Source organism: Harmonia axyridis, chromosome 7 (genome assembly GCF_914767665.1).
Source record: "Harmonia axyridis chromosome 7, icHarAxyr1.1, whole genome shotgun sequence".
Lineage (NCBI taxonomy): Eukaryota > Metazoa > Arthropoda > Insecta > Coleoptera > Coccinellidae > Harmonia > Harmonia axyridis.
The window spans coordinates 17,070,602-17,093,367 of record NC_059507.1 but is presented as its reverse complement, the minus strand read 5'-3'; the positions used below and the strand labels follow the sequence as shown (position 1 = coordinate 17,093,367).

The 22,766-nt window shown below is 35.3% G+C and overlaps 1 protein-coding gene across 1 annotated transcript; it reads right to left on the bottom strand.

Annotated features, from left to right (window-relative positions):
• Positions 1 to 18,194: 18,194 nt before the first annotated feature.
• LOC123684172 lies at positions 18,195 to 21,741 on the bottom strand. Its single transcript, XM_045623329.1, has 6 exons — positions 21,636 to 21,741; positions 21,401 to 21,574; positions 21,121 to 21,351; positions 20,918 to 21,063; positions 19,162 to 19,275; positions 18,195 to 19,107 (listed from the first exon to the last, which is right to left on the bottom strand). Exons 3-6 carry the CDS (start codon positions 21,262 to 21,264, stop codon positions 19,008 to 19,010), a joined length of 504 nt encoding a protein of 167 aa, XP_045479285.1. The 5' UTR covers positions 21,265 to 21,351; positions 21,401 to 21,574; positions 21,636 to 21,741; the 3' UTR covers positions 18,195 to 19,007.
• Between the last annotated feature and the right edge of the window lie 1,025 nt (positions 21,742 to 22,766).

Here is a 22,766-nt window from a genome sequence, read left to right as displayed (position 1 = left end):
ACTAGGCCTTCAAAAACAACTTATTCAACACTTCATACCGCACCATATATACACCCCGCAAACCATACTAGAGGACGAGCAGTGTAAGGTCTACTGGGACCTAACGGTCATAACTGACATAGGGGTGGAACACAACCGTCCAGACATGGTGTTGTGGGATAAACAAAACAAAACCGCCACCATCATCGATTTTGCTGTGCCCCTAGACCATAATCTGGCAAAATCGTACGCGGAGAAAATATCCAAATACGAGGCACTTTCACAACAAATGAAAGATATGTGGAGGCTGAGACGCGTAACGATAATGCCTCTTGTCATAAGTGCCAACGGTCTCGTCCACCGAAAGACCATCCAACATTTACAAGAATTGAACTTGCCCCAAAATACGATCACATGGATACAGAAAGCTGTCATACTGGGGACAGTCAATATCATACGCAAGGTAATATACCCTCATTAGGAGTTGCTCTTGGCGCATTTATGCCCGGGTAACTCTGAAAAACCACAAATGTGTGAAAAAAAAAAAAAATATATATATATATATATATATATATATATATATATATATATATATATATATATATATATATATATATATATATATATATATATATATATATATATATATATATATATATATATATATATATATATATATATCAACAATTTTAATTCCCAATATACAACAATAGTTATAAGTTAGATAAGGGGTGTGGGAAAATTGATAAGTGTTATAATGTCACTCTTCTTTATTTCATTTAGTCGACGTTTCGATCCCGATGGGGACCTTCTTCAGGACTCTACAATAGCAATAGAAAATAGTCAAAACAAGGCAATCACAAAACATGTAAAAATAGTACATACCGAAATACAGAGTTGTGAAGATCTTATTTGAACACAAATCAATAGCTCTCAAGAAAGCAACTAACAAGAACATCAACAACTTCAGCGAAAAAAGATCTGATACTTCGTTAGTAAAGGAGTAGACATCAATTATAATAAGTAAATAAGGTTAACAGAATAATCAACAAAATGAGAGGTTGTCAAAAATGTTGTCAACCAGACTTGCCACAGAATACACGCACATGACAGATGAAACATAGAGTAGCATTAAATCACATTGGTCGCAGTAATTCACTCTCACCGAACTCAGAACAAATGCGATTTTTTGAAAGATTCCATGAACCGAAACCAATCCCCTCTCACAGAAATGGCCTAGAACACAGAATTCATTTTCACGTTATCCCTACGACTGCTGAACTTGTTGAAATTCTTTCTGTATGTGATCCATCCAATTCTCTCCCACCGAACTGGTCATAATGAATCAAATAAGAATAGATGGAGCTGATATTATTTACATCCCTTCTGTAGTTCATCGAACAGGTTTGGCGTTTAATATGATACATCTCTAAGAAACATCGTTTTCTTCCACTAACTTCAATTTCTAGGATTTTGGTGGAATCATAATTCATTGGATGATCTCTGTCCCGGGTATGGTCTGCTAGGGCACAAATCTTACTTGAATTCTTGATGTCGCTTTTGAGTTGAGCAATCCTTCTCTTCAGAAGCTGAGACGTCTGACCAATGTACACCTCACTGCATATTGAACAAGGAATACAATATACCACACCACTCATGTTATCAACAGATTTCTGAATCAACATAATTTCTGTGGTCTTTGAGAGGTCAATTAATGCGTTTGTCATACCATTAATTAGGGGAATAGACAAGTAAAGAATTCTACCCGTGTTCTCAGTGTCCACAGTGGTGGATGCTCTCCTCTCTCCATTCGTTGGCCGTGTCGAAAAAGTGGTATTATAAATCAATCTGGACAATAACCTTTTTGGGTATCCATTCTCTAGCATCAACTGTACCAAAAACCTCAGATATTGCCGCCTTAGACTTGGATGGGCAACCTTTTCTATGCGATTCTTCAATCCTAAAATCATGTTTACCTTTTGTCCATGTGGATGATTGGAAAAATAATGTAAGTATCTCCCTGAACTTGTTGGCTTTCGGTATCAATCCAGAATCAGCCTATTTTCCAGTGTTCGAATCACCCTTGTATCCAGGAATGGGACTCCATTCGCTGTTTCTTCCTCCAAAGTAAACTGTATACTTTCATGTTCACTGTTAAACCTGTGAACATGAAGATAATAAGCGGCATATAGCAGCAGCTAATATATATATATATATATATATATATATATATATATATATATATATATATATATATATATATATATATATATAAATATATATATATCGTGCATCTATTAAGGGAATTCGACTGATAAGAAGGATTTCAGTTTTACTCTTTATTCATACCAAGCTTTCGGAACTGGTTCGTTCCTTCCTCAGGGTTAGTATTTATACTGTTTATACTTCACATCCAATTGACAAAGAAAGATTAATCCAACTGATAGAGTATTTGAGACTAATTTACTTAAAAATTTGCGTTAATTGATGAATTTTAACTTATTAAGGAGACAACCTCAAATTCTTAACCCTGAGGAAGGAACCAACCAGTTCCGAAAGCTTGGTATGAATAAAGAGTAAAACTGAAATCCTTTTTATCAGTCGAATTCCCTTAATAGATTCACGATATTTATAGTACGACTGTTATCAGGAGACAATATATATATATATATATATATATATATATATATGAAGATTTCACCTACTTACACCAGAAAACTCCTGAAGCTGTCACGAGCGGAGCTTCGGGTGATGGTGGGACTGCTGACGGGGCACTGTGGGTACAAACATCATTTGTACCGTATGGGTAAGTCAGCAGACGAGATTTGCAGGCTCTGTGGATCGGAAGTAGAAACTTCTGAACACTTGATATGCAAGTGTCCAGAGCTGGCTGGCCTGAGATCCATTCACATGGGCAAGCCGGTCCTGGATACCAGAGAGGTAATGACCAAGGCCCCTAGGGAGGTTGTCAATTTTATTAACGTCGTTGACGACCTTTCTGGGTTTCTATGAATGAGTAGGGTAGTGAACAAAAGATCTGCATGGTCGCAGTTCCCGGAAGGCTCACCGAAGCAAAACGACCCCAGTTCAAATAATAATAATAATAATATATATATATATATATATATATATATATATATATATATATATATATATGTTCGGATATGTTCGAGGCAACTGTTGCCTCGAAGGACGGAAGATAACCACACCTACGAAAATACTCTTGTTGATGACACCTGGGGAGTAAGCAGATTGAGACCCCGGCGTAAAGTCAACGGTTCTTGAGAATGGCTCCAAAATCGTAGCCGAAACGTCGAACACGACAAAATATTAGACGCGGTCCAATCCGGAACACACAAAGTTCAAATATTTCCGACCGCGGAAACCTATCCGAACATATTTCACGCCTCTACAGAGAGGACATTTTGAAATCTTCCAGAATGTATTCATCGCTTCTAATTCGCAGATCCAAACTTCTTTGTGACTTAACATTCCTCAAGTCATGCCGAGACAACAAGGTCATTCCTACAAATTTTCGATTAAAACACCCAGACGGTTCACCTTCAACCGTGAACATCCTCGCAAAGTGCAGTCATGCCTTAATCCGGAAGACCATCCACAACATCAGACGAAATCTCGATTCAACCAACTCGTCACTTTATCATCACTTTGGAATTTTATCGCTTGCTAATATCCATCCTATTATCCGGGACACTTATCTTAGAATCTCTATCGAAAAGGCAGATCATATAAGTGCAAAAAAGACCGATACCCAGAAGAAAAAACTGTTTTTCCTTCTCCAACACAAAATCCCACCTAAACAAACATCCAACCCCCCTGTCCTGATACACAATCTCTCCGATGCCCCATCGATCAAACCACTCGAGAGCTTCTATCTAAAGGATTCAATTTTTGTATCACCCGACACAAACTACCGACCGAAACTATCATTACTCAGGTGGAATCCGCCATATCGCACCTCCCCCCAACCGAAGCCGAGGAAATACGTCAGGACATTGCCAGCACCCTAAGGAGAGCCAAACTTCCTCCATCAAACATCTCACGTTCTGAAAGAATATGCCTCAGAAATCTCCATAATAATACCGATATCATTGTCCTTCCAGCCGACAAGGGTGACGCTACGGTAATTCTCAACATTTCTGACTACGTGGAGAAGATGTCATTCCTTCTGAAGTCTTCAGAATACAAAACCACCCCACAGGACCCTACAACCTATCTAGAAAAGAAAACCAAAGCTCTCATCACTGCCTCGAAGCTTCCGATAGAAATCAGAAAATCTCTCATCCCAAGGGAAAAATCTTCTCGAATCCCTCGAATCTACGGATTGCCTGAAGTTCACAAACCGGACATCCCTCTTCGTCCAATCGTCAGTGCCTTTGGATCCCCAACTCATCATTTTCTGAATACTTAGCTTCTACACTTCAACCACTAGCTGAAGAATCATCATCGCTTGTAAAGAATTCTTTCCACTTCATCGAAACCTTAAGAACGTGTCAAATCCATGAGTCGACATCCTTGTCAGTTTTGACGTCGTATCTCTCTTCACCAATATTCCACTCAAAGAGTCCCTTGAAATACTGGAGACCAAACATCACATACCCCAGGATACATTGACCCTTATAAACCATTGCATGTCGAAAACGTACTTCCTCTTTCAAGGTACATTTTACGAACAGGTGAAGGGTGCACCCATGGGATCTCCACTTTCTCCAGCCATCGCTGATATTTACATGGAAGATTTTGAAACCAACGCCATCGAATCGTTCCACCTAAAACCTACTTGCTGGCTTCGATATGTGGACGATGTCTTCGTCATATGGCCACATGGACCCGAAACTCTCCAAGACTTCTTCGATCATCTGAATAATATAAATGTCCATATCAAATTCATTATGGAAGTTGAAACCAACAACTCACTCCCTTTTCTTGATGTCCTAGTAGCGAAATCCAACGATTCCTTCACACACACGATTTACAGAAAACCAACCCACACAAACCGCTATCTGAATGCAAATTCACACCATCATCCGTCTCAAATCAACTCCGTATTGAACTCCTCAATCCATAGATCCATAAAACTGACAGATAACCTACACATTCAAAAAGAAATCAACATCCTTCAAATCGCCCTACAACAGAATGGCTACAACAGTCAACAAGTTCAGAAAGCCATCAACCGACATCAGACCCATACACAACAGCCCAAAAATCCTCCAGAAAATTTCCCTCATAAAGCTTTTCTACCTTTTATCAAAGGTGTCACTGACAAAATCAGTCGCATACTACAAAAACAGGATATAAAAACAGTTTTCACAGCCGATAACAAAATTTCCAAATTTCTTCGAACACCAAAGGATACGATCGATAACGAGTCTCAAGGAGTATACGAGATACCATGTTCCGCATGTCCTAGAACATACACACGACAAACCAACAGACGTATAACTAACAGAGTATATGAGCACCAACTCGCAATACGCCAAGGAGATCCAACATCTGCCCTATTCAAACACTACTCTGAAACAGGACATAACGTTGATTTTGAGGGATGTAAGACCATCTCTGCAGAGAGAACCCTCACATGTAGGATAATCCGTGAAGCACTCGAGATCGAAAAACGACCCAATTGCCTCAACAAACGGGATGATGAGTAAAGATTACTCAACACTTGGAAACCTTTGATTTTCCGTCTCATGGCAACACATCGATCGATAACCCAGCCCTCGACAACAACCCGATCGACAGTTCAGCTTCATACCACCCGTACCAGGCTCCCAGTTGCCACCAGTTCGATAACAACCTGATCGATGACTCGAAGTCACGTGACATCACCATCGGTTCCTGCACAAAAGATGACAACTCGATCGACAACAAACCGATCGAAAACGGCTCGATCAATGACAGCTCGATCGATGACGACTCGATCAATGACTGGAGGCTGCCTAGCAACTGCGCAGCCGGCTCCTGCGCGGCCTCCATCACGTGGGTCACCTCCTTCTACTGTAAATACACGACCTCTCGTGGTGAACGTTCAGTTGCCTCGAAGGAAGGAAGATAACCACACCTACGGGAATACTCTTGTTGATGATACCTGGGGAGTAGGCAGATTGAGACCCCGGCGTAAAGTCAACGGTTCTTGAGAATGGCTCCAAAATCGGAGCCGAAACGTCGAACACGACAAAATATTAGACGCGGTCCAATCCGGAACACACAAAGTTCATATACAGGGTGGCCATTTGAAAACGAAACAGACGAGATTACTGACGAAATATAGTTTTTCGATAGAAATGCTCGGACAGGTCGATTTCTGTTTCGAGGGGGACAACTTAAGATGTAGGTTACGGACGCATAGCGCTTCAACCCTTGCTACTACAACCCTCACCCCCAAATTTTGAATAGGGAAGATGGGGTGAGTGATACCTCATTTGAAAGGTATTTTTATACTGATTTCAGCACAGTAATTGTTTTTTCATTTTATGCATTAGTTCTCGAAATATTCTTAACTAAGTATTTGAAAATGAAGTGGTGTTTTCTTGGCACTTGTAGTAATCGACATTTTGAGCTTCAAAACAACTATGACTGTGGCTTCCTTCCTAACTAACTAACGCATGAATATTTCGAGAACTAATGCATAAAATGAGAAAACAATTACTGTGCTGAAATCAGTATAAAAATACCTTCAAATTGAGGTATCACTCACCCCATCTTCCCTATTCAAAAATTGGGGGTGGGGGTTGTAGCAGCAAGGGTTGAAGCGCTAAGCGTCCGTAACCTACATTTTAAGCTGTCCGAGCATTTCTATCGAAAATCTTTATTTCGTCTGTAATCTCGTCTGTTTCGTTTTCAAATGGCCACCCTGTATACAGGGTGTTTCCTAAACATACGGCAAAAATTCAGGGGGTTGTTCCTTGGACTATTTTAAGCATGTTTTGTCCTTGGATGATTTTTGAAAAACCTCCTTGTTTCGAAGATACAGGGCGAACAACATTTTTCATATTTTTAAAATTAATAATAGTTCAATAATTAATAATAATTTGGATTGGAAGAGGTGGACCTCATTTATGGCCTGCTCGTTCCCCGGACTTAAACCCCTTAGATTATTTCCTATGGGGCCATATAAAATCATTAGTTTATACCACTCCAGTAGAAAATGTGGAAGACTTGCGAAATCGGATCATTGCTGGGTGTAACTTAATAAGAAATGATCCTGGTGTTTTTGAAAGGGTTCGGCAGTCAATGAGGAGAAGATTGGATGCTTGTATGCTGGCTAGAGGTGGTCATTTTCAACAGTTTTTGTAGGTTGAGTTGAATTTTCATGTAATTTTTCATAATAAAATGTTATTATCTGAAATTTTGTTTCCCCTATATCTTCGAAACAAATAGGTTTTTCAAAAATCATCAAAGGACAAAATATTCTTAGAATAGTCCAAGGAACAACCCCCTGAATTTTTGCCGCATGTTTAGGAAACACCCTGTATATAATAATAATAACCTTTATTGATCCCATAAGACATACAAATATGTATAAGATAAGTCAAACTGAAAAAAGTAAAGAAAAATTAATCCTAATACTATAACTAAGTAAGAAATAGGTTTTCATCAGCTAGATATTCACTAATGGAATAATAGCATTTTTTAAGCAATTCACATTTTACCAATTTCTTGAACCTTATTACACTCAACAGTTCAATAGAAACAGGTAAATGGTTGTACAAAATAATTGCCTGGTAAATAGGAGAACATTCAAATTTAGTTGTTGCATGAGCTGGAATACATAAAGTTGTAATATTTCTGGTGGAATAGTGATAGAAACCTGATAAATTAACCATTAATTGTTCATGTTCCTTTACATAAATTAAACATCTGTAGATATATAAACTAGGAAGAGTAAAAAGTTTATATCTTCCAAGAAAAGGCTTACATGAATCACGTGAATTCAAGTTAAAAATTAAACGTAATATCCTCTTTTGAGCCACAAATACTCTACCGGAATCAATCGAATTTCCCCACAACATGACATTATAATCAAGAAAGCAATAAACCAAACTATAATAAATACTTAAAGTTGACTCTATGGATAACGAGTCTTTAATTCTACTGATAGCGTAATAAGAACTACCTAATTTTTTACAAACTGACTCGACTTGGTGATCCCATCTGAGAGAATAGTCCAAGTGTATTCCCAAAAACTTAACAGTATCTCTGGAAGTTACTTGCTCACCCGAACATCCCAATACTAAACGATCCGTATAAGAGTTGCGAATGCGAAAGTATATACATTCAGTCTTGTTGATATCAAAAATCAAACCATTTGAGTGACACCACTCCACAAGCTTGCAAATAAGTTTATTACATATTGCCGTGAGTTCATCAGGACTCTGTGCTGAGACCGCCATCGACGTGTCATCAGCAAATATAGACAGGATACCTGGATCATATAATCCGGTAGATCGTTTATAAACAAAATAAATAGGAGCGGTTTCAGCACAGAGCCCTGAGGAACTCCTAAATTAATATTACATGAAGGGGACGAAGCAGCACCCACTCTAACAGTCATATTACGATTAGTGATGAAACTAGTCACCCACTCAAGAAATATGCCACGAAAACCTACATTATACAGGGTGTTTCCTAAACATGCGGCAAAAATTCAGGGGGTTGTTCCTTGGACTATTTTAAGCATGTTTTGTCCTTGGATGATTTTTGAAAAACCTCTTTGTTTCGAAGATACAGGGCGAACAACATTTTTCATTTTTTTAAAATTAATAATAGTTTAAATAAAAATGCGTACCGCACTGTGTTTACTAAGTAGGTACAATTTATTTTTAAATTTGTTTAACAACATTCCAATTACTAAAAACGGCCAGTTTTTTGACTAGAAATTGATAAGTGCAGATGGTAAAGGAATACAGATTAAACACGGTTTTCATTTGAATTCGTTTTGTGATGTATTAGCAATTAACATTTTATCTTTGACTTTGTAACTTAATAAAAAATGATCCTGGTGTTTTTGAAAGGGTTCGGCAGTCAATGAGGAGAAGATTGGATGCTTGTATGCTGGCTAGAGGTGGTCATTTTCAACAGTTTTTGTAGGTTGAGTTGAATTTTCATGTAATTTTTCATAATAAAATGTTATTATCTGAAATTTTGTTTCCCCTATATCTTCGAAACAAATAGGTTTTTCAAAAATCATCAAAGGACAAAATATTCTTAGAATAGTCCAAGGAACAACCCCCTGAATTTTTGCCGCATGTTTAGGAAACACCCTGTATAGCTTACTCTCTATGAACTCACATGAGAGAACATCGAAAGCACGTGACAAATCAAAAAAGAGGCCTGCAACGAAAAGCCCCTCGTCTAATTTTTTATAAATGAAGTTGACAAATGAAAAAGCAGCTGTGTGAGTGGACCTACCTTCTCTGAACCCATGTTGGCTGTCAGTTACTATTTTAAAACGAGACAAAAAAGAAATCATCCGGCCATACACTATTTTCTCAAATACTTTGGAAAAAACGCTTAAAATTGAAATGGGGCGGTAATTAGCTTTATTATGAGGATCCTGTTTTTTATGAACAGGAATTACCGAAGCCATTTTCAATAAAGTAGGAAATTTCCCCCTATCAACCGAAACATGATGGGCGAAATGATCAGCAATAAGACCTCCAATACTTTTCATCACATTAACAGATATATTATCTATACCTGAACTTTTTTTATTTTTGAGAGTTCTGATGGTCGAAATTTCTTCATCTCTAGTAACAGGAAAAAAGAAAAAAGTACTGACTCTCATGGCAGATGTTGTGCAAACTTTTGAAAGAGAATTTCCATCATGGTTTCTTAGACAACTCTCAGCAACAGTGCTGAAATAATCAGCGAACATACAGGCAACTTCATAAGGCTTTTCATATAGTTTACCAGCCTGATTAAGCTTTATGTTAGGGCGAGAAAACGCTTTACGACCGGTTTCCTTAGTCACGATATTCCATACAGCTTTATTTCTATTCGAGGAAGAATTTATACAATTTTTATAATAGTCAGACTTAGTTTGCTTCAGCAATAATCGGTAGTCAATTTTGGCTCTGTTATAGATTTCATGACTCTCGAATTTATTGGGATTTTTGTGCAACCAGAACAACTTTTTCAAGTTAGCACTAGCTGTTCTTATTTCTGAATTGATCCAATTTTTCCTGTTATTTGTGAATATTCTTGAACATCTCATAGGGCAAGTTCTTTCAATAGAAAATAATATTAAATTAACAAACTCAGAGAAACAGTGATCAATATTAAAGTGTGAATATATGTTATCAAAACTTACATTACTCAAATATTCAACTAAGGCATTCAAAGAATGAGGAGTTATACTTCTGAAAGATATTCTTTCAGAGTCCAATCCATCAACAATAGCCGGTTCATTCATAATATAATCCAAAGCTAAGACTTTATGATCACCCATGTGACCTTCAAAAACTCGAGCTCTACAATTTGAAGCATCATTAGTAAGAATGTAATCAATTTTAGATATAGATGTTGAATTATTTATGTTAGTAAAGACTCTGGTCGGATCATGAGAAGTAACCTTCAAATCAAAACAACAAATCAAATCATCAAACAGCTGTTTTCGAGAACAAGTACCATTTAAATAATTGATATTGAGGTCACAACATAAAAATTAGACCTCTGCAAGTTTGATACATCTTTGCAAAATAAAATTTAATTTTTAAGAAAGAGAAGAAAGTCACCGTCTGGAACTCTATAGGCACTTATTACACAAAACTTTTTATCATTTTGTACCACTGTAACTCCACAAAACTCAAACTGCATTTCATCAGAGAACTTAGATATTCCTATATCTTTCACAAGTAGATCATTCCTTGTGTAAATAGCAACGCCACCATGTTTATGGGTTAGTCTGCAATAGGAAGCCACACATACATAGCCATGAATAGTTATGGACTGTAGCTTTTCAGTATTACACCAATGCTCAACAATACTCACTACGAAAGGGCGCTCCTCCTCAAAAGGCAGCTCCAATGTGTCAACCTTGTTGATGAGGGATTGAACATTTATATGAAGAATCTTGAAATATATATATATATATATATATATATATATATATATATACATATATATATCAACAATTTTAATTCCCAATATACAACAATAGTTATAAGTATGATAAGGGGTGTGGGAAAATTGATAAGTGTTATAATTTCACTCTTCTTTATTTCATTTAGTCGACGTTTCGATCCCGATGGGGACCTTCTTCAGGACTCTACAATAGCAATAGAAAACAGTCAAAAACATGGCAATCACAAAACATGTAAAAATAGTACATACCGAAATACAGAGTTGTAAAGATCTTATTTGAACACAAATCAATAGCTCTCAAGAAAGCAATGAACAAGAACATCAACAATTTAGCGAAAAAAGATCTGATATTTCGTTAGCACAAGAGTAGAAATCAATTATCATATGTAAATAAGGTAAACAGAATGATCAACAAAATGAGAGGTTGTCAAAAATGCTGTCAACCAGACTTGCCACAGAATACACGCACATGACAAATGAAACATAGAATAGCATTAAATCACACTTGGTCGCAGTAATTCACTCTCACCGAACTCAGAACAAATGCGATTATTGAAAGACTCCATGAACCGAATCCAATCCCCTCTCACAGAAATAGTCCGGAACACAGAATTCATTATTACGTTATCCCGACTGTAGAACTTGTGGAATTATTTATTCCATTTGATCCATCCAATTCACTGCCACCAAACTGGTCATAATGAATCAAATAAGTATAGATGGAGCTAATATTGTTTACATCCCTTCTGTAATTCATAGAACAAGTGTGGCGTTTAATATGGTACATCTCTAAGAAACATCTTTTCTTTCCACTAACTGCACATTCAAGAATTTTGGTGGAATCATAATTCATTGGGTGATCTTTGTCCCGGGTATGGTCTGCTAGGGCACAAATCTTATTTGGATTCTTGATGTCGCTCTTGTGTTGAGCAATCCTTCTCTTCAAAAGCTGAGATGTCTGACCAATATACACCTCACTACATATTGAACATGGAATACAATATACCACACCACTAATATTATCAACAGTCATCCTATCTTTCACTCGACTGTATAGTCTGTCAATTTTAAAATAAGATTTCGGAATCAATTCAATTTGTGTGGTCTTTAGGAGGTCAATTAATGCATTAGTCATACCATTTATTAGGGGAATAGAAGAGTAAAGAATTCTATCTACGTTCTCAGTGTCCACAGTGGTGGATGCGCCCCTCTCTCCATTCGTTGGCTGTCTCGAAGGAGTGGTATTGTATATTAATCTGGACAACAACCTCTTTGGGTATCCATTCTCTAGCATCAATTGTAACAATAACCTCAGATTCTGCTGCCTTAGACTTGGATGGGCAACTTTTTCGATGCGATTCTTCAATCCTAAAATCATGTTTACCTTCTGTCCATGTGGATGATTGGAAAAACAGTGTGAGTATCTCCCTGAACTTGTTGGCTTTCGGTACCAATCCAGAATCAGCCTATTTTCCGGTGTTCGAATCACCCTTGTATCCAGGAATGGGACACCACTCGCTGTTTCTTCCTCCAACGTGAACTGTATACTTTCATGTTCACTGTTCAACCTGTTTAGAACGAAAGCAACCTGGTCTTTAGGTACAGCACATATTAGATCATCAACATATTTCTTGATGAAAGGAATGTGAGAAGGAATGCTAACAAGAATGCAGTCCAGAAGGAAATCCATTACTACTTCAGCAATGGACGGACTGAAGTTGGAACCCATAGGGGAACCGAGCACCTGTTTGAAGAACCTACCATTGAAAAGAAAATGGTTAGAAGAAAATAGGAATTTAATAGCATGGATGAATTCTTCTTTTGGTAGACTAGTGTGGTTTTTGATAGTATCCCACTTGTTCTCAACAGCTGAGACTGCCAACTCTACAGGAATGTTGGTGAAAAGAGATACAACATCCAGGCTGATCAGGACATAATCAACAGGTAACTGGAAATCATTCACACATTGGGCAAAAGCAAAGGAATCTTCAATAAAATATCTACTTCTGGTGGAAGAAAGATATTTAGACAGGATGTCTGAAACAAAAACTGGCAGTTTGGAAGTGGGGGTGTTGACAGATGATATTATTGGTCTCAAGGCAAGAATGGGTTTGTGGATTTTTGGTAAACCGTAGAATCTAGCGGGAACTGAATTATAAATGTACAGTAATTTACCTTGTACTTGTGTTATGTGGCCCCCACATATATATATATATATATATATATATATATATATTGTTATGGAATGGTATTATCAACTCATAAAATCAATGAGAATACATTACCAGACTCTATCTTTCGGAAACTACAGCAAATTCATCAAATAGATAATAAATTTTAACTTGATATGATCCAATAATTTTAAAGAAAGAAGAGTAACTTTATTCATTTATTCCATTCACTTGCACATTATAAAAGTAGCATAAATCCAATATTTCCAAAGTACTATATCAATATTCATTCAAAACATCTCAGGATCTGAAACAAAATGAAAATATTAATAAAATTCAAGTTCAATTTGATAAAATCAACAAAAGATATTCAACTCAAGTATCAGGAACCATTTATATATCATGTAAATAATGTTAAAAGAGTCAAAAGACAGAATATTCAATTTTCATTCAAAATAAAAAAAAATAATCATTTATTTTATATTTCCTATGTTAATTTTCATGAAATAGCTTGTGATCTAGTGAATTACATCTAGATGCAATCTCAAAAATGTAATATTAGCTGAAATTCCTAATAAAATTGTAAAAAATGGATAGGGATAGGATATCGAATGATAAATCAGGGATTCTAAAGTAATTAAATGTCTCAAACATACAAAAATGTATATATTTCTTTAGATTATAGTATAATTTAAAAATATGTAGTAGATTTTAGGAGTTATAGATAGAAATCTTTGAATATTAGGCCAAAGAAAGTGAATATTAGAAAAATTTCCAAATTGTTTACAGAATATTTGAAAATTTTGTAACTTCGAATCGACCGAATGCAACATATGTGGTACCAAAAGATGGGGGAAAAAATGAAAAAATTAACTAGATCAAGATTGAAGAAGGAAAACTTACCTCAAAAGAGAAAATTGCGAAAGCATCATATTTGGAAAATTTTTTGACATCCAAGGCAATCTTGATTTCAAGAAAAAATTGAAAATCTATATAAAGCCCAGCTGAATGACAGCTAATCAGTCAGTAAAAAACCATTGTTGAGAGCACGTCACCTGACTCAAGAAATTTACCTGAAATAATTGATAAACGAAAGAATTTATTTACGAAAATTTGCAAGATATTAAAATTGTTAAATACGTACCTGAAAATCATTGTGAGAAGAAGTGGAAAATTATTTAATCAATTTCAAGAAGAAATTTCCCTGGATTCAAGCAAGTTGAAGCAATATTAAATGGAAAATGGATTCAAAACAATGCAACTGAATTAATACGAATTAAGGTTATAATCCATTCGAGGTTAGGAGCATAGAAGACGATACCATACCATAACATAGAACACTGATGAGGTCGATGAAGTTTTAAATACGTAAATATAAGATTAGATTAATATAAATTTAGCTATTAGATAAGAATTTCTTTATAGTTAGTGAATTTCGAAAATATTAATTAAATTAAAAAAAATATATAATTGAATTTGAATGAACCCTCCTGAGATATATAGTCGGCGCAAAATTATAAAAGATATAGTATCAAATTTAGTTATTGGATCGAATCAATTTAAATCAAATCAACAACAACATAATCTCAGCTTGAATATATATACGATCCATAACAAATGTCGCCCAACGCGTGGATTATATTAATTCAATTACAGCATTATTATATTAATTCAATTACAGCATTCTTATATTAATTCAATTACAGCATTATTTAAAAAAAAAAATTCAAATTAATACATAATTGTTGGAATCATATCATTGATTATATATAAAAAAAAATGGAAACAAGAAGTAAAACGAAAATTGGAGAAAAAGGGGATGAAGAAGAAAATGCAAGAGGAAATATGGAAATAAATGAAGAAAATAGAAAAGAACTGAATTTATTGGATATAATGAATGCATTAAAAAAATTAGAAGATCGTTGGAAAAATTTTGAGGAAAATATGAGTAAAAAATTGGAAGATCAGTCGAAAATATTGGATGATCAGTCGAAAATTCTGGATAAAAATTTGAAAGAAATTAAGGAAGAAAATATGAGTAAAATATTGGATAAAAATTTGAAAGAAATTAAAGAAGAAAAGAAAATTCATTTGGCAGATAAGGTAATTGAAATGGAAAAGAATCTTGGGAATATATTAATGATTTGCAAGGAAAGGTTATATACCAAAAGAAATAAAGTACAAAAAGAATCTTCAGCTGAATTAGATACAGAAAGTAAAATATATGAAGAGAATTTGGAGATTTGTGAAACTGGAGTTCACAATCTAACAGAAGGAAATCTGAGTATTATATATAATGATATTGAAAAACAAAATGAGCAACTAGAAGTCAATAAGATTGAGATGTATAAAATTGCAAGAATTCAAAATGAGAAATCGAATGAAAAATTGAAAATTGTAGGAGAGATCAACATGAATTTCAATGAAAAATTAATAAATCAGTATACAGCACCTTTAATAGAATTTTCAGAAAATAAAAACAAGATTGACCAAAATATATATGAGCTAGGAAATCCACAAAATTCAATAGAAGACAAATATTATGAAAATAGAGAGATAATTCTGAATTATAACAGTATAAGGGATCCTCAAGCAAAACCATCCGAACGATACATTCAAGAAGTAGTGAAATATTCAAGAAAACTTGTCAATAGAGAACAAAACAAATGGGATATACAATTAAACAGAGTGGAATTTTTATTGAATACAATGCATAATGCAATTAATGAAGAAACAAATTTATATTCAATGAAACAAGAAAGAAATTGTTACAGAACAAGTCATATAAATAATGAAGACATCATGAAGAAGGTAAAAGTAAGATTGAAAAAGAATAGAAAAAGATACAGAAAGAAAATGGAGAGAATGAATAGAAGGAAATATGTGAAGTTTAAAAAAAAAAGAGATTTGGTTATTGTACGATCACACAGGGTAACAGACAAGCGGAATAAGATTTGTGCGAAATTAAAAACTCCATTCGAAGGACCATATATAATAGATAATGAGAATGGTTTGAACAGTTATGTATTAAAAGAATTAGAAACAGAAAGAATAAGAGGAATTTTTCATATTAATGATTTATATGAATTCATCCAGACAACTAATGAAAGTTAATTTAAATTTCAATCAAATTTCAAAATTTTGGAGAAATTTTAATATTTTAAATTTTATATTGAAAATAAAAAATTTCAAATATTAAATTTGGGGAATTGTTATGGAATGGTATTATCAACTCATAAAATCAATGAGAATACATTACCAGACTCTATCTTTCGGAAACTACAACAAATTCATCAAATAGATAATAAATTTTAACTTGATATGATCCAATAATTTTAAAGAAAGTAGAGTAACTTTATTCATTTATTCCATTCACTTGCACATTATAAAAGTAGCATAAATCCAATATTTCCAAAGTACTATATCAATATTCATTCAAAACATCTCAGGATCTGAAACAAAATGAAAATATTAATAAAATTCAAGTTCAATTTGATAAAATCAACAAAAGATATTCAACTCAAGTATCAGGAACCATTTATATATCATGTAAATAATGTTAAAAGAGTCAAAAGACAGAATATTCAATTTTCATTCAAAATAAAAAAAAATAATCATTTATTTTATATTTCCTATGTTAATTTTCATGAAATAGCTTGTGATCTAGTGAATTACATCTAGATGCAATCTCAAAAATGTAATATTAGCTGAAATTCCTAATAAAATTGTAAAAAATGGATAGGGATAGGATATCGAATGATAAATCAGGGATTCTAAAGTAATTAATGTCTCAAACATACAAAAATGTATATATTTCTTTAGATTATAGTATAATTTAAAAATATGTAGTAGATTTTAGGAGTTATAGATAGAAATCTTTGAATATTAGGCCAAAGAAAGTGAATATTAGAAAAATTTCCAAATTGTTTACAGAATATTTGAAAATTTTGTAATTTCGAATCGACCGAATGCAACATATGTGGTACCAAAAGATGAGGGAAAAAATGAAGAAATTAACTAGATCAAGATTGAAGAAGGAAAACTTACCTCAAAAGAGAAAATTGCGAAAGCATCATATTTGGAAAATTTTTTGACATCCAAGGCAATCTTGATTTCAAGAAAAAATTGAAAATCTATATAAAGCCCAGCTGAATGACAGCTAATCAGTCAGTAAAAAACCATTGTTGAGAGCACGTCACCTGACTCAAGAAATTTACCTGAAATAATTGATAAACGAAAAAATTTATTTACGAAAATTTGCAAGATATTAAAATTGTTAAATACGTACCTGAAAATCATTGTGAGAAGAAGTGGAAAATTATTTAATCAATTTCAAGAAGAAATTTCCCTGGATTCAAGCAAGTTGAAGCAATATTAAATGGAAATTGATTCAAAACAATGCAACTGAATTAATACGAATTAAGGTTATAATCCATTCGAGGTTAGGAGCATAGAAGACGATACCATACCATAACATAGAACACTGATGAGGTCGATGAAGTTTTAAATACGTAAATGTAAGATTAGATTAATATAAATTTAGTTATTAGATAAGAATTTCTTTATAGTTAGTGAATTTCGAAAATATTAATTAAATTAAAAAAAATATATAATTGAATTTGAATGAACCCTCCTGAGATATATAGTCGGCGCAAAATTATAAAAGATATAGTATCAAATTTAGTTATTGGATCGAATCAATTTAAATCAAATCAATAACAACATAATCTCAACTTGAATATACAGATCCATAACAAAATATATATATATATATATATATATATATATATATATATATATATATATATATATATATACATATATATATATATATATATATATATATATATATATATATATATATATATATATATATATATATATATATATATATATATATATATATATATATATATATATATATACGCAGGGAGGCGTAAGCTTTCGGGGAGTGACGGCCCCGCGTACCCGAGTCACCCCGGATCTCCAGGTTAGCAACCTGGAATCCGCTGATCATGTTGCTCCTATAACTAGAAGTATGAATCAGGGCGGTAGAGGGCAGCGGGCTGGCCCTCTTCGGAGCCGTCCGGAGGTAGAGCCCGATGGGGATAGCTGCGGGGCGAGCGGCGCAGCCCCCCAAGATGGCACCGTAAGCCCAGATTCGAATCGAATGAGAAGACCAAGAAGAAGTACCAGCTTGGACGGGATAAGAAACCGTTCCGCTGAACTTACAAGAAGAGACGGGAGAACTCGCTGGACAGAGGAAGAAAATATTCTCCTAATGAGAGTTCATTATATAGCAGAGGATCTTCAACAAACTTCCAACAGAACATACCGAGAGATACTCACTACAACGTGGAATGATATCAACCCGAACAAGATATCATACCCAAATCTCCTCTCAAACAGAGTCCGATGGATTCTTCAAAATGCAAAGTTCTCAAGTGTTGAGCTGGCAAACATCAAAAGAAGCTACAGACCCCACACACCAACACCAACCCAAGATCTCACAGAAACTGAGGAAGTCAATCGAGAAAACCAACATGAACAAAACCATCAGATAAAAAACACCAGCAAAGTCTTCAACAGATATTTGCAATTGTATAGCAAAATCTCCCCCCAAGATAGACCTGGAATCCCGAGACTAAGAGGATCTCGAAAAATCTTTGAAAGCGTGGAAAGAACAAACGAAGTCATAAGAATGCATATAAACAACAACTCAACTCTTGAAGATATTGTGGATTTTGTCTATGCCGGAGCCATCACAGTGTGTGAAGAGAACAACATAGGACGAAAAACAAAGAAACGAGAGACGGAAACACAAAAAGACCCTCCATGGAAAGCTCGTCTGGAAAAGAAAATAAACGGTATTAGAAAGAGAATTGGCACACTTCATACTTACCTAAACACCACTTCACCATCTAGAAAGGTAATTAAAAGAGCACTCCACATTGCATCGGTATCAAACATCAGCAGAGAACAACTTAAGGATCGCCTCACAGTAGAATGCGACATTCTGAAACAAAAAGCGAAAGCATTAGGAAACCGATTGAGGAGATACAATGAGAGGGTCAAACGATACAGAAACAATAATCTTTTCTATAAAAACCCGAAACAATTTTACCGCACACTTGAAACAACAACAACAACAACATCTGAGCAAAAACACCCAACAAAGGAAAGCATACAGTCAACATGGGAAGAAATATGGAGCAGGAATGAGGAGCATGATGATGACGCGTTTTGGATAAGGGAAGCAGAGGAGGAATCAAGTGGATACATTATGGAAGAGGAAAACATCACTGAACAAGACATAAAAACGGTTTTAAAGAAAACAAATAACTGGTCTGCACCGGGCCCGGATGGTCTACACAACTATTGGTGGAAATACTTCACCTCAACACATACATGTCTAGCAACAGTATTCCAAAAAGCCCTAAGTAAGCCTTCACTCATACCTGACTTCTGTACACTTGGTGTAACGCACATGATACCCAAGGGAACGAACAGCGAAGACCCCAAAGACTATCGACCTATCACATGTCTACCCACGGTATATAAAATATTGACAGGAATCATTACGAAGAAAATATGGAAACATGTAGGAAAATACAAAATAATGGCACAGGAACAAAATGGGTGCAGAAAAGATGCGAGGGGATGTAAGGAATTATTAATAATAGACACTCTAATAACAAAACAGGCCAAGAAGAAACAACGGAATTTGTCCATGGCTTGGATTGACTATAAAAAAGCCTTTGATTCAATACCACACTCGTGGCTACTCAAAACCCTGAAGCTCTACGGTGTATCTAAGGCCATAATCAACCTACTTAAACATCTTATGGATACATGGAGAACAAGACTACATGTAAAAACCAACAGTAGCAACTATACAACAGATGAAGTCAACATTCGAAGAGGAATTTTTCAAGGGGATAAATTGAGTACCCTATGGTTCTGCCTAGCGATAAACTTCTTGAGTAAGCTCCTAAATAAATCCAGCTATGGTTATGTCATTGAGAAACGAAACAACACTAAAATAAACCATCTCCTTTACATCGACGACCTGAAGCTTTTTGCTGCGAATGAAGATCAGCTCCTAAGGCAACTCAAAATTGTAACATCATTCACAAAAACCATAAAAATGGAATTAGGACTAAACAAATGTGCTGCTATACATGTAAAAAGGGGAAAAATATCCGGGGGAGACATGATGAGGATACAAGATGACTTATCCATTAAAATTCTACAACCAGAGGACACATATAAATATCTAGGTATCCAACAGGGAATGGAAATTAGAACAACTGAAGCCAGGGAAGCATTCAAACATAAATTTTTCAACAGGTTAAAAAAAGTACTACAGGCCAAATTGAATGCCAAAGCTATGAACACGGCAATAAGCACCTGGGCAATACCATCCCTGTCTTATTCTTATTCTTTTGGAATTGTGAAGTGGACAACAACAGATCTCAGAGCACTGGACATTCAAGTGCGAGGGCTCCTCACCAGGCATGGAATACACCATCCTCATGCCTCAGTAAATAGGCTATACATACCGAGGAATAAAGGGGGTAGAGGTATGCAAAATATCGAAACCATACACCACAATATAGTCAAGGATATGAGAGAGTACTTCAAATCAAAACACTTACCTTTCTATAAAGCTCTCTCCAGGGAAGATCAAGGCATTACGGCGCTGAACCTGGCTTCTGAACATCATCCGGCTGAACCTCCAACCATCGAGGAACTGTGCGAGGATTGGCATGGCAGGGCACTTCACGGAAGATATCCAACGGTCCTAAAAAATAGAGATATAGATACAGAAAGATCGCTCTCATACCTCAAAGCTGGATACCTTTTTCCAGAAACGGAAGGTAGACTGGCAGCGATCCAGGATCAGGTGGTCCCTACAAGAGCGTATCAGAAAAACATAACGGGCAGAAATCTTCCTAGTGATAAGTGCCGTAAATGCTCTCAGGCACCAGAAACAATTCAGCATGTCACATCATCTTGCCCCGCGCTCGCTCCCAGGGAATACACTGATCGGCACAATTCCATGGCAAAAGTATTCCACCAAGCCATCGCCCTGAAATATGGATTATTAAAAACAGAAAGGAAAATACATGAATACTTACCAAAACAAGTTCAGGAAAATGATGCTGTGAAGGTGTATTGGGACCATCCACTGATAACTGACAGGCCAATCGCGCACAACCGGCCTGATATTGTCATCCTTGAAAAGATGGAAAACCGAGCCACTATAGTTGACATCACCGTACCGGCCGACGACAACGCTGAAAAAGCGTACACTGAAAAGATAATTAAATATCACGATCTGGCATTTGAATTAAAAGAACTGTATAGACTTACCCACATAACGATACTTCCTCTGGTCATCACTACGAATGGGCTGGTTGAGATGCATCTGACTGGGAACACAGCGAAACTTGGACTTCACGAAGACCTAATAGAGAAGACGCAGAAGGAGGTGATCTTGTGGACCACGAGAATTGTGAGAAGTTTCCTCACTAGCAATTGAGTGTTGCCTTGTTCTGAGGGGAACCGGCAACCTCGAAGCCTTACCCTACAACGGTGATTAAAAAAAAAAAAAAAAAAAAAAAAAAAAAAAAAAAAAAATATATATATATATATATTTATATATATAATATATATATATATATATATATATATATTGTTATGGAATGGTATTATCAACTTATAAAATCAATGAGAATACATTGTAACGTTACAATTGCCCATGAGACTCTAAGGACTAATTTCTAGGGGTGATTTGGCTTATTTGGCAACAAAACTCCTACCCAGGTTTTTACAAATTTAATAAAATCAAAATATACAATGATCGATCCTTTTCACTCCAAACAAATAATAAAATAGAAACTTAACTTAAAACGATTTTAAATGAGCCACTCTGCTACTAGGATGGAACCTCCTCTGCAAACTATCTTCAGCCTTCTGAACACCAATTCTTGCCAGGAAGCTATAGTACTCCAATCCCCATTCAACGAAGTTGATGTGATAATGCCAGGTATTTCGCAGGTATTCTCTCAGATTCAGGGACTGAAGTGGTCTAACATACGTACTCTTCCATATTCTGTATCTCAAGGAAGTAGTTCTTGATATCTATCAATCCCAAGAAAGGTTTTCTTTGTTCTAATCTGCAACGATTTTGCACGCTTCATTCCATGTTACGCTACTGGAATTTTTGAAGACGCGGTAATTTGTCAATTAATCGTTTCATATCGTGTACTTTCGGTCGGAATGCAGATGCGCGTTTCTGGAGAGAATTTTCTGAAAGATTTTCAATGATGATTGAGACTCCAGCAAGAATAAGTAGATTTAGTAGTAGATTTAGATTTCAGTCATTATTAATTTAATTTGAGACTCGGAATCTTATTTATCGGCGAGAATTGTGTCGGGATTCTCGGTAAGTGTTAACATGAATATTAGTATTCAACAAGTAATAATCTCACCAGAATGAAT

What these genes read in the sequence shown, in the direction of transcription:
- LOC123684172 (XM_045623329.1), bottom strand. Translation starts at nt 21,264, where the DNA reads ATGCTGAATTGTTTCTGGTGCCTGAGAGCATTTACGGCACTTATCACT. An exon ending in CCTTCCGTTTCTGGAAAAAG is followed by an intron (nt 21,064 to 21,120) that starts GTATCCAGCTTT and finishes TCTATTTTTTAG; the next exon opens with GACCGTTGGATATCTTCCGT. An exon ending in GATGGTGAAGTGGTGTTTAG is followed by an intron (nt 19,108 to 19,161) that starts GTAAGTATGAAG and finishes TTTCTTTTCCAG; the next exon opens with ACGAGCTTTCCATGGAGGGT.